Raw genomic sequence first — 15,621 nt, 5'->3', positions numbered from 1 at the left:
AGTGGACGTAAGTGACGGTGGGCTCAGTCCGACCCGGCGTCCCTCCTCCTCCTCCCCCTCCCCTCCCCTTACCCTCCCCTCCATCCCAACCCTCCCCTCCCCTCCTCCCCCTCACCTCCCGTTATGTCATGTACATCCGGGAACCCACAGCAGTGCCTACGGAAAATTTATTTGCATACGACGGGAGCGACTCGCTGCTGTGTAGCTGGTAATTATTTTATTATTAGTATATTAAATTATTAATATATTATTATTATTATTGTTGTTGTTTTAAACAAGACTAAGTAACCCGATGTTTTTTTTTTGTTTTGGCGGTGGTATCTTCTTACTGATTTATTTTAAAGATAGTATACGAAAACAGAGACGAGGCTTATTAAATGTGGCATTTTTATTTGTTGTATGTTAGTTTCATTTTAAGCAGTTCATGTTGTTGCGTGTAGTAAAAATACATTAAATGGACTTTTATTTTCATAGCCAGGTAAAGTTAGCTCTTCAGCATTAGCAACTACAATCAGATTGGAAAATAGCATGGCAGTGTTGGTTATTGCTGGAATTTTGCACTAGAGTAACTGCATAAAATCAGACATTGTTCAAAGCAAATCCACTAGTGTTATGTTAGCCTGCATAATCTTGTTTTAGGGCCAGGTACTTTTTCTTATCATCTGTTTGGTGTTATTTGTTTTTATTCTTGAATGTTTCTGACATTCTCTGACTCAATTTGCTTGTATTTCAATTTGTCCCAACAGGTTATTTACAGGTTCTTTTTTTAAAGTAGCTGCAAAATATCAGTTCTGTAGGCACTTATGGTAAAATGTAAGTGCTGTGCTCCCTCTTTATTTCTACATGCATATGTGATACAAAAGTTCTTTTTTTAAAGTAGCTGCAAAATATCAGTTCTGTAGGCACTTATGGTAAAATGTAAGTGCTGTGCTCCCTCTTTATTTCTACATATATATACATACACACACACACATATATATATATATATATATACAGTGCCTTGCAAAAGTACTTGAAGTATGGTCTTGCTAAACCCTCTGTTAAATGTTGAATAAATACTATAATTCTCTCAACTACGTATCATTTGTGTTATTTGGTTTGCAATTCTTGTTTTGTTTCCATTTTGTATTACATCCTAGATACTTATTTAAAATGTTTGCCCTCAGCATGGATCATAGCGATATTTTCTCTTCTAAAGACCATTAAAACAAGCTTCTAGTTAGTTCCCCCATTAGGGCTTTTTGCATCATCAATGTGAGACTAAAGGTAAGAGAAAGACACATTTAATTATTAATCTCTAACACCTTTGCAAGCTTTTCTGTAATGAAAAAAAAGGCTCATTGCATCTCATTAGTAGCAGCAATTAGCTCAACAGGCACAATTGGCAGCAGGAAATTCTCTGAATTCTTTTTCATAAACAAGCAGAATGTTTTACATATTTTGATAAACATCTTCTTACACATTTGGATTACAGCAAGATTAATCAATATCCTTCACTAGTACTTCCTTCTAGCTAGATTGTTGCTACTTTATATGAGCTAATGAAACCATAATATAATAAATCTGAAATCAGAAAAAATAAGAACTTTCTCTTACAGTTTTTCCCAATTGTTTACACACTAAAATTGGAACTTGAAACGCAATCACCGAAACCTGAATGTACCAAATCCCTAAACCAAGTCTGCAAAATTGCAAGCACAATTCCTGCTTTACACTCAGTTTCCAATTCTATATCACACTTTTTGCAAAACACTACACACAGTTCTCTACATTAGGCACAACATTCAAAATTAAAGTTTCTTAATTTTAAACACTAGTTGCTGAATTGTTCACTTAGAAATCAGAGCTTTAGCACTAGAAAATGCCACAGATGAACTCTCCTGTTTTGGAGGAAAATGGAAGTCAGTGGTGAAGCAAGAGCTAGAGGTCAAGGAGTGAGAGTAAGAGGAGGAAGAGGAGAACGAGAATGAGGAAGGACAGTTGTCTCAGATGAGATCAGGGCCACATGAGGGAGGCTGGGCAGAGAGTTCAGCCCAACCTGAGCCGCTACACGGTTGCATCTATCATCCGTACATTCAGAAATGAGAACCGGTAAGTTACCTACCATCTACACTATGCTCTTTATGTATGTATTCTGTAGTATACTGCAGTCCGACATATCAGTAGGTCTATGTTACTCAGTGATTGTTGGTCAATGTTACAGTAATGTCATTTCATATTGAAAGAAAATAGATTATTTTAGCTTACTGTAACCAACCATATCATATTTGTGGATCTTCTGCAGAACTGAGAGACGGCCAGGCCATGGTGGAAGACACCGGCTGTTCACACCAGAACAGGAGACCGCTATTGTGAACATGGTGGTGGCAAACAATACCATTAGACTACGAGAAATCCAGAACCGCATAATTGCAGACAACACAATATTCAATAACATACATTTTTTATATAGCGCCTTTCATAGTGGGCCAAAGCGCTTTACAAGATACGAGACTAGGGTGTGTGAACTATGCATCAACTGCAAAGTCACTTACAACATCTCACCCGAAAGACGGAGCACAAGGAGATTAAGTGACTTGCTTAAGGTCACACAATGAGTCAGTGGTTGAGCTGGGGGCTGAGCTATGTTTGAAAGAGGCTAAAGGGCAGGGTATGTTTGGGTCTCATGGCATTTGAATTAGCTTTTTGAAACAATATGGCACCCTGCAACTTTAAAATTAATTTACATTTTCCCCATATTATTTTATTCAGTACAAGTCAAAAAAGACATACTGGCTCCAGTCATTCAATCTTCGCTAAAGGGCAGGGTATGTTTGGGTCTCATGGCATTTGAATTAGCTTTTTGAAACAATATGGCACCCTGCAACTTTAAAATTAATTTACATTTTCCCCATATTATTTTATTCAGTACAAGTCAAAAAAGACATACTGGCTCCAGTCATTCAATCTTCGTTTTAGTACCACCTGCTGGTAGAACAGTGTACCTTTTTTTCTATAAAGTAGGTAAATATTCACTGAAAGAGGAGGATGGAGTAGGCAAGATGACAGCTGGCAGTTCCCAGGCTTCGCCAACCCTACAAAGGAATGTGCTGCGACGAATCAACACAGACGGACATGCAGGATGAAATCATTGTGCAGTCTGAATTCAATTAAATTTCAACACTGATATAAACTAGATGTTTAGTTTTGCACGATTAATTCATAATTTTATGTTAGTACCTGTAACCGAAATGCATTGCTTTGGAGCAAGCTGCAATAATTTAAAGTGTATGGCAGGGGGACGAGAATGCGCCTCCCGGTTGTAGGCAAATAGAATTACAGTTCAAAATAATGTGCTTTTCAGGACGTGTACTATCCAAATATCTATCCATTCTCTAATGTTTACACACAAGGAGGTACAATTATAGTTTACAGCCTATTTACAATTATATTGTAATCATTAATTCTGTAATATATTATTTGGGCAATATAGAGTTACCCACTTCTCATATAAGGGATACAAACTTTACTCACTTCTACTCTCCTGTGATATGCAAGGCCTGGGTTAATAACAAGATATTTTAAAGGAGAGCGTCTGTGTTGCGTTGCTGGATGCGAGACTGGCTGCTGAGAGCTGAAACTGAGGCGTGAGTAGGGAGGCGTGGTCACTGGACAGCGTGGTGTGTGTGTGTGTGTGTGTGTGTGTGTGTGTGTGTGTGTGTGTGTGTGTGTGTGATTGGTTGTTTATGTTCTGTTAATGTTACCTTGTTAGGCACACTGGACCTGCAGGGCGATGCTAGTACTCTTCATCCTATCCCGCGAAAGGACACTCACAGAACTGTTTACGTGAAGCGCACCCTTGCGTCTGTGACTGTAGCGTTTCTTATATTGTCCAGAAATATTAGGATGGATATTTTTTGCTAATTCATGAAACTAGAAACGAGATTCCTCTCCATGTGCCCATATTCCGAAAATGTCATCCACATATCTTATGTATTCTAAAGGTTTCTTGTATACTTTATCCAACAACATATTCTTCCATTTAGCCATATATGTGCTTGCAAAATGCATGCCTAACTTTGAGCCTATTGCTGTGCCATCATTCTGTTTGAAACATTTATTTAAATTTATAAACAGCATACAGTAAAGGCACTAGAAATACAAGTCTAAAGTTTCATTCCTAGGAACACTGGGGTACAGGGGTTTTAGAGCCATGCAAAACGAAATAGTATTCTCTGGAACTTTATTTTTTTAATCTGTAAATCCTATTCAGAAAATGTTATATCTTTAGCATAGTAGGTACACTTTCAACATGTGGCTGAAAACTCATTCAATCATTCGCATCGGGTGTTTATCTTTGTGCATTTTTGGGTTACCTCTAACCAAACCTGGTTGGTCTTGAATTATCAGGGAACATGTCATTTTTTTTATTTTATTATTTTGATATAAATCAATTTTTACACAATCTATCTGCTTAAATTCTCACTTCTTTTATTATGATATTAATGTTATTAGTTTGTACTTCTTCATATGTAGTTAAATTTTGCAATTCAGTCCCTACTGCTTTCATAAAATCAACTTTGTTCATTACTACCACCCCAGAACCTTTATCTGCTGGTCGTATAATGATGTCATCATCCTCTATTAGTTCTTTTAGAGCTTCTTCTTCATTTTTAGTTAAATTAAGGTTATCTATCTAACATTTATGTTTACATGTTTCCTCATAAAAGTATTCTGCTAGCCTCATTCATCTTTCCCAATCCTTTAACTCAATTATTAACTTATCCTTATTTTTGTATCTTTTTGCTGGAACAAACTTCAGTATCTTCCCTAGTAATGCTTTCTGTGAGGCTGTTAATATTTTATCAGATAAATTAAATATTTTCTCCACTTCAATTCCTTTCGAACCATTATCTTTATATAAATACAGTTGTGGTTGAGTGTTGAATGGATGAATGCACAGAGTTGGGTTAATTACACACAGGAAGAGGGCCTGTGAGGGAGTGTGTGCGACCGAAGCCTGGGAGTGGCTTAGAGTGGAAGCCTGAGTGAGAGAGAGAAAGTGAAAGTGTAGGATAGTGATAGAAAGGGATCTTTTTTTGCCAATCTGTCATTTCTTGCACTCTGGATCCACAGCAAGGCCACTAGACCTATAGTGCCGGAGGACAACACAGATCAGGTGGCTCCATTGAAGAACCACAGGCGCCCTATCGGCCATAGGGGTCATTGATGCACGATGAGCTGTAGATTCCCCTGCCAAACTAAGCTCTCCCTACCTGGGCAGCGCTCGGCCAATTGTGCACCACCCCCTAGAAGCTCCTGGTCACGGTCGGCTGAGACATAGCCTGGACTCAAACCTGCGATCCCCAGAGTATAGGGCACATCCTGCACTCCACGTGGAGCGGTTTTACTGGATGCGCCACTCGGGAGCCCAATTCTTTAACCAGTTCTTTATCAAATGTACCCCTTTTTCTCTTACCAGTTTGAAGTGGCCAACTTGAGGGTTGCCTCTTGCCTCGCTACAACTCACTTACCAATCAGAAGGACCAACAGACCTCTGTGCATGCTGTCAAGTCAATCCCCTTATTTTACCTGCTGAATCAAAGCAACAAACATTGGCAAGCTACTGAACCCTGGAGTCAAAGAATAAACTAAACAAAATTAAACAATAATGCCGGTAGTGGGTGTTGAAGCATGAAAAAGTTAACCACCCCGAGCTGATTTCCCTCTTTAATCCATAGGAAAGCAAATACTGTACTCTCTGTGGGGCCCCCAACTACCTTCAGCAACTTGGCGCAAACATGATTCCAACCATGTTTGTATGACTCACCCTGGACTCCCCACGTAGCAAAGCTTTAATTGGGTATATAATATAGCGATCACACAGGAAACTATAATAATGTACCATACAGTGTATATGGGTTACTTATTTCAGCGCAACACAACATTTACTATGAAGGCTGTTTTATTGAGTTTATTGCATATCATTATCTGAAGGATTTCAGCACATTTCGTATTTCATGTCATTCATCTATTATTCAAAACAGTTAAACGTTACAAAATAACACATAATACTATATTCTTTTTACAAAACAATATCAAGCATATTTACCATATGATGCTTAATTTCCATAAGTAACTGAAAAGAAAACACAGACAAATAAGATATGGCAATAATTACAAATAATAAAATAAATAGGTACAAAGTTGGCTGATATTATCTATGCAAATGTTGTAAACATTTTTTTTTTTTATTAGATTTGATTCTGCTTGTCCCAACCAGAGGTAGATGGATCAAATTACAGTAATTGTGCACAAAGTTTACCAACACAAGTTAGTGGAATTGGAATCACTATTATGTCAAACACGGTATCCACACTTTATTTTCGACAAACATACCTCAGATCCACATGACCACATTGGGGACACTTTGAAATACTACAACGAGTGACTATTCTACTAAGATGTTGTTTGATATGCATGCCTACTGGTTGATATTCAAGAGTCCTCAGATATTGTCCAACTTTTACTGTTGCTGTTGAACCTCAATGAAACATCTCCTTGTTGATCCACATGAGACTGCGTGTCTCGTTGGGTTTACATTCGTACTCAATGCTGCTGAAGCTGTTCCCCCACTGACAGTGATCCCTCTTGTGGTAGTTGTAGTACTTGACTTGCCAAACGGTCTCAAAAGTGCCAACCTCATTGAACTGTGAAAAGAAATAAACAATTATTTTGTAACAAAATGACAAGGGTTTTCTTTTCTACCACACAAGAGGAACAACTCATGTCTTCTTGAAGGGACCAGGTGCAGGGTAGGGTGTTTCAAGTAACTCCATCAACAGTCTTAAAAACCTGCTTGTTAGGGATATTTTAACTGATATATTCTTGTTTTTTTTTCAGTCTTCACATCCTGGTATCTTTTTAAAATGCAGAAGCCTAAAGCATCCCTACGGCCTCAGCAGAGTTTTCAGAACGATTTATAAATGAATCACTACAACAGGTAGCACAGAGTTTAACCATTAACCTGCCTCCCTATTAAACGTAAGAAATATTGAATCACATTTGATCTAAGAGGCTGGTAATACAATCATCAAAAATATGTTAAGTCTTAGGGTGTGTTCACACTGGCTCAGTTTAGAGGGTTTGGTCCACACTTGGTGCTCTTCGGTACGTTTGGTGCGAAGTGTGAACCGTGTCTGATTCACTTGCTAAACGTCCATGTGAACAACTGCTGGACTCTGGACTTTTTGCACATAGTAAACAAACTATGAGGCAATCTGATGCAGAAGTAAACATTTTGTGCATAGTTTAGTTCACATTCTGAGGAAACAAGTACAGAAAAAGACAATTAATGTCTTTGGGAACTACATTAGGGTTACATGCCAGACATCCCTTGAAAATTGGGATTGTCAGTTTCAGCGTTAATTTGTTGTCCCAGTTGTGAACAGTAAAATTGTTAATCGTCCCGGTTTTGCTACTGAATTTATTGTGTATTTTGTATTAAATACAAAACTGCAATGAAGCAAAGCAGTGGTTCATGGCAGGGAACTCGCTTTCAATCAGTCAATCAAATCAAGCTTTTAAGTGTCAACAACCAGACAATTGTCAATCAAAATAGCAGTACCTTATCGCTAACAATGTAATTACTTGTCCAGTGATTGTCAGGGAAGGGATTAAAATCTTACCTGATCCCATTACCTCCCCGCTGCGAGTTAGCTTGCCTCCTCCTCTCCAGCGTCCACCTGTTTTTTTGGCTTGTCTAAGGGGGAGAGCAGTGACCCTGCCCCCTGCCCACGGCTTCCTACAGTCAGCCTCTCCACTTATCAGCAGAAAAATTTATGAGCTGGGCTTCCCCAAGGCGGCACAAAGATGTATTATATGTTAAATGTGTTATCCAAGAATATATAATATGCATAAATGTGTTATCGTGTATAATCTATAATACATACTGTATTTATCACATGAGTTCCCTGACTGAATCAGCATGCTCTACAAGTTAATAGCAGAGTAATGTATTAGGCTGTGTCAACGACATTCAAAAATAAAATAAAATAATGATATGGATTATTTGTTTAATCATTCTGATTATGTATATACCATGTGTGTAAATGTTAATAGCTGATCTATTTTTTTAATTTGGCTTTTTGTACATTTAACAGGTGTTGACTAGATGACAATATAAAGAAAATAAGGAGTTGTTATGATCTGCAATAAATTCACTGGATGTTTAATGTTGTAACTATTATTGTGTTATTATATACTGTTATTTTAAAGGCTTCAGAGTTGCTATGGCGTCAGTCCCAGTTTTTCACTGTGGAAATCTGGACAGTGGGAGAAACTGAAGCTCTGACAGAAGTTTGGTCAGAAACCAAAATCCAAGCCGAACTGGACAAAACTCACAAAAATAGTAAAATATATTCAGTCTTTTCTTAAATTACTTTGTTTAATGCAGAAAGTAGGAGAAATGTGTAAACTGCATTATTCTCCTACTGTAGGCATTCAATACATGTATTAAAATAGCAAAGTGCTCCCCCAGTGCTTTCTTCCACAGCAATATGTAAGACTCTTAGCTACATTAAAAACCAGAGCAATACATCAATAGCTACCATCTTTCACTACGCCTTGTAGATATTGTAAACATCCAGTTCACACACCATATAAACAAACCGACGGCACTTGAAAATTGCATTGTGACCACAAACAGACTAGGTCCTGAAAAAAAATGGAAAAGAACCAAAAAAAAGAATTTGAGTTCACATCCAGACAAACTCAATCCCTTTGCAGATAAGCATGAACATCAAGCACACTGATATATTGTTTCAAACGAAATGAACCAGACTGCGTCCATTTGAAACGGACCCAGTGTGAATGCAGCCTTACATTCACTAGGGGCAGGTTAATGGTTACACTGTGGCATGAGGCCTGACGTAGTGTTTGATACTGGCACAGAAAAAGCCATGGGGAACAGAATTATCTAATAAAAAGCGTCAGTGCTGAAGCCCTATGTGTTACAGTCCGTGTTTGAGATCTAAACTATTCATTCAGCATTGTGCCACTCACTGATGTTTACACACATAGGGAGGGACTCACAAAGCTATTTACTCCTTACTGTCATTATCACAACTTTGTTCTGAAAAAACCCCCAAAAAACAAAAAACAAGTATGATTCTAAAATGAATAAGGAAAAACTACTTTCAAGTCCCTATGAGTGCTTTATTGCTAGTCTGATAACTTTGTTTGGTGCCCTTATTCTCCCTGAAAAAAAAAAAGTGCCAATGATAGTTTGGTGTAAATAGTTCTGACAGTCTAGTTCTAGTTAGTTAACCATGTGATATTGTTTATAGTACGTCACTGTATTTTACATAGCTTGTTATGTATCAGTACCAGAATTACACCAGAACGGACTTTATACCAACCTTGTATATTCATCTTTATGTAATCCTATAAATAAATATGAGTTAAATCTTTGTGAATACAGCCCTAGCCTGCATACTCTTTCACTGCAACCCAGTAACTTCTTTGCTTTCACTGCAGCTCTGCATTGGGCCCAGGGTTTTATTGATTTATTTCACAATTGCTACCAAATTCCTTTGCTGACAGTAGAATTAATTTAGCATCTTCATGGAGAACAAACTCTTTCTTTGCTCTGAGAAAAATTAAGAGCTATTCTGTTTTTTCGCAACGATATCCAAAGATTACATGAATATAATTTTAAATTACATTTATAAGATTTATAGATGTCTTAGAGTCAATAAGCTAGTATAAATCTTGTCAGGGTTTGAGCAGAAAACTATAACCAATGAAGTGTATGGTCAGCATGGGAGGCCAGAGTGGCACTGATTTGACACAAAGAGTCCTGCTCTCATCATCTTTGTATCATGTTGTTACAGAGCTATTGCCAACCGTTAGCCTACTATCAACTCATAGTCAGGTCTTTACCCATCCTGTCTGAGTCTGACTTGAGACAGGGACATGCAGCTTGTATTAAATGCCAGTGATTCCATTTCCATAATAAATTAAACAAATCCTATGAACCATAAATGCAAAAAAAAAAAAAAAAAAAAAAAAAAAAATCATGTATTCTTCTTATTAACACCCATTCATTTAAAATGATTTTGATTTACTATCAGGTTTTCAAGATTTACCCTGCTCAAGCATTACATTGAAAGGAACCAAATAATAAAAAAAAGAAACATAACCTGAAACAGTTCCATCCCTTCAGGTACAGACTGATATTATTCAATGTTACAGACTGTTAAAGGGGGCTACAACTATCTTATATACACTGTATAACCCATGTCCGATTTACAATGAAGCAAGCATTTTTCTTTTTCTTTGTTTAGAGCTAATAAGCTTTATACTGTCTAAAATTACAGATATTTAATGTTATGGTAACTAAATCCACACCCTGCAGTTCCATGACATTCCATTACCTGTATATTCATTTGCACAGGCTGTCTCTCCCCACTTTTGGTATGGGGCACTCCTTCGGTGTCATAGATTCCAGTGTAAGTGACAACTTGAGGGTCTTTAGATGTCTGCTCCAAGGGGAAGTTCACTCCACCTATACCCATTGTTCTGGGAGAGAGCACATACAATTGTGTTAATATTATTATGCAGTACAAAATCGCACTGGCTGTAAACACGTTAAACTAAAACGAATAATAATGATATTCCTATACAATGGTTTAAAGTGGTTACATTTTTCATAACAGTTAAATTATTAGTAGTAGTTAATTTCAGATGATAATATTGTACATAAAACACTGCCTCTCTGGAATGAATGGTGGAGGATTGACATCATCTGTAGACGAATCTGGCATTGCAAGCAATGATCACCCGCAATCTGGCTGCACCTGCTGTCATTTTCTGCCTTTCCCAGAGAAACCATCAGCAGTGTCTTTTATTTGAAGTAAATATTCGGTAAAAAGGCATGGTTTATAGAGGCTGTTCTACAAAAAAATCATTTTATTCAGAAACACTTTTTTTATAATAAATGTATACATAAAGCAAACAAATATAGGTCACCAAGTATCACAAAAAAAAAAAAAAAATGGAATACGATTTAAACTAGATATTATAGATATTATGTAGAAATATATTTGACTTTTCGCAATATCGAGCATATATATATATATATATATATATATATATATATATATATATATATATATATATATATATATATATATATTTATTTGTACTTACAGTGCTGTAATTGCTCCGGGCTTCACAACCACTTCGATGTTGTACTTAGATCCCGTTAGTAATTTTATTGTCCTATTCTGACCGAATCTCTGCCCGTCTACTTTAAAAAATACTGGGCCGTTGTTAGGTTGTATTTTCAGAGAAACTCCGATTTTTATTAATTGCGGAATGTCACCCATTGTAATTTAAGGTAGGCCTAGTGTAGGTGTTTGATCTAGCTTCCTTGCTTGAGAGACTGTGAGCTTAAGGGCAGAGAGAGAGAGAGAGAGAGAGAGAGAGAGAGAGAGAGAGAGAGAGAGAGAGAGAGAGAGAGATTCTAATAATAGACATTATTGTGACGTGCCCCAATGGTACAAAAACGTAGACATTTCAACCAGATCGGCACATAATCCTTCATCAATTGCAGACATAATCCATAGTAAACAGCTGACGACAACAAAACCAGTCAATGTTCGCTGTCATAAAACACATTAAGCTTTGGAGCAGAGAGCAATGTGTTCTGAAGGAAATTGCCCCAGTCAGTTTCTTACTATACCTTGCGCTTTACCTGGCTCATAATGATCTTCTGAAATTGAAATCAACGCTTCTGTAATTAGCCTGTATTTGTATGATTTACAGTAACTAGTTATTATACATTTTTTCTTATAAATTACATTATATCACAGTTTACTGCAATGTATGAAAAAATATGCATAACAATTGTGACAGCCTTCATTAACGTCTGTCATATTGAGCATACAGTACATGCTATTAACCCATAAAGGTTTTGGGATGGAGCCCAGCTTGTATATCACAAGATTTCTCAGGGAAATCTAAGACTTGCTTATATATGGTATCTATTAAGGCCATCTGTATTATTCCTCTATACATGGACTCTTCCTCCTGTTTTTACATTTAAACATTTTTATTTGTGCATTTCATAATCAAGTCTCTCATGTATTGCTCAGCATTTATCATGTCATACTTTCACTATTCCATGCTGAATATTGTGTCAGCAATAGAAGGAATAAATCAGTATTGAAGATGACAAACAACAAAAGCAGTAAACAAAATCATCAGTTGAAAGGCAGTTGACAGCTGCATATAGATCAAAGCAAAACAGCATCACCTTAGCATGAAAGGGTACTATAATGGAAGAAGGGAAGGAGCCACCCAGTCATCCTTGTGTTATTTGGGAAAGGATAAACAACGAACAGGGCTGTTGTTTATAAACATCAACATGAGTGAAAAAAAGCAGCACTACATGAACGTTCATAGAGTATTCTGTTTATATAATAAGTATAAGAAGAAGAAAATATGACAGCATGAAACAATGGACAATCATTTAACCATTCACCATGGAGAGGGGGTATTTGCCTGTGATTTACCCATAGAGGAAAACATTGTATATTATTATACTTTCTATAATAGACAAATATACAGGAGTGGGAAATATTGGACTGCAGAGGAGAGAGGGAGCTTCATCAGCACTTTTGTAATAAAATTATTCTTTTGCATAAAGAATTTGGTACAAACTCGATAGATACAGTTGTAGATAATCTGCTAGACATAACACACATTAGAAAGGTGGTTAAATGCAGTCTAATAAATGTCTGCCAGAGAAAATGCCACGTCCAGGCTCTGCTGAAACCTGTGCAAACATTTTAAATGATCTCTGCCTTGTTCAGGAGGTTGGCGGATTGATCAGTGCTGTTCTTTTATGTTTGCGTATTAGATTTCCCAGCTGTGCACAAAGGAAGCGAAAGTCATTCTATAAAGAATTGTTCGTAGTGGGGGAGGGCTGTTAGCAGTGGAATATGTGATCAATTCAATCACCAAATATCCTTTTTAAAATGTAATTTTAGTTAATGGGTGTAACAGTCCAAAAGATGGATATGATGTCTTTACATTTTCTCTGTTTGCTTTCTGGTAATAGAGGTGACTATATTAAATATAAAGAATACACAATTAATTTTAAAGTCCATTATATAGCATATTTATGTGTATTGTATTGCGTATGCTTGTTTCTTTTTTAGTTTAGTTCACTGACTACACAAAGTAATAGATCTTTCTCATTGGTGCATGCACATGCGTTTTGGACAGGTTTGCTGTTTTAAAAAAAAAAAAGAAGGAAACAGAAAAACTGTAAATATAGTTTAAATATGAATTGCACTGCAAAAACAAAATATTCTAGATAACTGAAAAAAAAAAACTTTTGTGACAGAAAGACAGTGATTCTTGGTGGTAAATCTCCCTCTCGACACTTTGTTCCGAGGGTCATGTAAAAAAGAAATTGAGCTTCGGTACACTAACTTATTGACCCGGGAGGGAAATGATATGGCAGCCGTGGATTGGAGGAGCAACTGCAATCGTTTACCAAGGAGTCATAAGTGACAGTATAAATAGGGGTCGAAGCAATGTTATCTGTTCCTTCGTTTGTGGTTATTAATAAGTGACCTGGAAGGACCTGTATTTGTGTGGGGAATAATTGTGGGTGTTTGTTTTGTTCTGTCTATTGTTGTTTGTAATCACTAGATGGCTAACACGTTCTGGAGTTGTCGCCAGAGGCCAGCATAAACCCGGGACAGCACTTCACTTGTTTCACTGTAAACTGTATTGCACTACAATCACTAATTCATGCACTAAACGGACTTGTGTATGTGTTTTGTGTTTAATGTGGGGATACAATAACGGGACTATTATTTCGGGACCAACCAGGGATTATAAATGTAAGTAATACACGCTGCTGTATTACTTACCATCATTATTATTTACTGTTTGTTTTCGCCGTCAGGCACTAGGACTTAAGGAATAAAAATAAACAAACCTTTTTCACCTGGATTATAATTGTCTGTCTGTTCTTTGATCATCTGCACCTGCACACTATTAATCACTTTGTCACAGTGTCGAAGTGCATATTGAGGTTGGAAGTTTGTAATATATTGTTTGTTTAAACCCTTTCTTATCCTAAGAACCTTTCCTTCTCCTTTCCATGTGTGAATGCATGTGTGTGACAGGACATGATCACTGGCAAACTCTTTCCACCAGGAAGGAAGACTCAGAACACAGAAGCTGCATCTTCAGCGGTAACGTGCATGTTTATTTACAACAAATACACAGAACAGACACAAACAAAACAAAACACATTAACAAAACAAACGGCACAAGGGCCAAAACAGAAGGATATACAAAAACTCACGAAATGTTAATAAACACGGAAACAGACAGAAATACAGCACACAGACCTAGACCTAGACCTAGACCTTCAGCTTCACATCTAACTAACACTCATGATCACCCTATTTATACACCCATGGCTGGAGCCTAATTAATATTTTATCACTTGCTCCAGCCATATTCCCATGTGTTTTGACAGGGAGCAATTTAACCCCCTCCCTGTCAATCCATTATTCCCCACACCAACATATGTCTCGGCAGGGCTTTCACACTGCCTCACTACCACAATGTGATACACTGGTATTTGAAAAAGTACTCACCTCACATTTTTGTTTTGTTTGGCCCAGAAGTCTTTCTCACCGTCTTCAAAGAACTTTTGCTAAAATGGTTTTAGTATTACCACATGTAACAGGGCTAGGAGCCCAGTACAGGAGAAGGGGGAAGGGCAAAGCCCTGCTCCTATAAAGTATATTTGTTTTGTAGTATTATGAGTTATTTATTGTATTAATATATGAGAGCAAAAGCCATGCATTTTTGTTTTGGTAAAATGTGTTCTGGCAGAGGCAAGGGTGACAGCCCGTCCTCTGCCAGTTACTAATTAAAAAAAAAAGATTGTGGCCGAGGTATAATGAGATAATTGATAGTTAACCACTTGGCCATAGTAAATAAAAGCTTGCAGGTCTCTGCACTCCGGGTGGGTGTTCAGAGGAAAGAACAGAGCGAGAGCAGCTTAAAAACAAAACTAGAAATATACCATACACAGGATCAGCGAAAGCTCAGCGAAATAACTTGTTATACCTGTTACAAACTGGTGTAAATAAACATCTTTATTGTGAGGTTAGAATTGTCATTAGTTCCTCTGCATATAATATTCCACTAAAATTAGTATGTCTAATTATTTAACTCTAATTTTAAATGCTCAATTCAAACGTTGCCTCACTGATGTAACACACTTACTGATCTGGAGCTGAAGATCAGCAGGAGACATGAATCCTCGAGGCCAAGTATGCCAAGGCTGGCATCATCTGATGTCTGACCAGTAGGGGTCACTGATGTCCGATTAGATGATCCATCCGTAGGCTAATGCAGAATTTAGTCAATGCCTTTAGGGAGAGGTTGCACAGCAAATATTTGTCCCCCACAGTTTTTTAAAAGTATATTATGCCTATAAATATAAAAAATACCATGTTATATGTATTCCTGCATGTTATTATGACTAAACTTTTTTTTTTAAGATGTCTGAATGACAGGTAGGGTAGAACACAACAGATGTAA

At 37.1% G+C, this 15,621-nt stretch overlaps 1 protein-coding gene across 1 annotated transcript; it reads right to left on the bottom strand.

The window, feature by feature from the left end:
* Positions 1–5,920: 5,920 nt before the first annotated feature.
* LOC121317237 (CB1 cannabinoid receptor-interacting protein 1-like) lies at positions 5,921–11,441 on the bottom strand. The gene is made up of 3 exons (XM_041252946.1): positions 11,191–11,441; positions 10,416–10,560; positions 5,921–6,689 (listed from the first exon to the last, which is right to left on the bottom strand). The coding sequence occupies exons 1-3, from the start codon at positions 11,367–11,369 to the stop codon at positions 6,525–6,527; spliced, it is 489 nt and encodes a 162-aa protein (XP_041108880.1). The 5' UTR covers positions 11,370–11,441; the 3' UTR covers positions 5,921–6,524.
* Positions 11,442–15,621: the final 4,180 nt, after the last annotated feature.

Source organism: Polyodon spathula, chromosome 6 (assembly GCF_017654505.1).
Source record: "Polyodon spathula isolate WHYD16114869_AA chromosome 6, ASM1765450v1, whole genome shotgun sequence".
NCBI lineage: Eukaryota > Metazoa > Chordata > Actinopteri > Acipenseriformes > Polyodontidae > Polyodon > Polyodon spathula.
The sequence above is the reverse complement of the archived record's forward strand: the minus strand, read 5'-3'. Positions and strand labels throughout refer to the sequence as shown.

Coding starts and splice junctions, on each gene's coding strand:
- LOC121317237 (XM_041252946.1), bottom strand. CDS start 11,369: ATGGGTGACATTCCGCAATTAATAAAAATCGGAGTTTCTCTGAAAATA. Junction 10,561..11,190: donor CCCGGAGCAATTACAGCACT/GTAAGTACAAAT, acceptor GCTCTCTCCCAG/AACAATGGGTATAGGTGGAG. Junction 6,690..10,415: donor CTGTGCAAATGAATATACAG/GTAATGGAATGT, acceptor TTCTTTTCACAG/TTCAATGAGGTTGGCACTTT.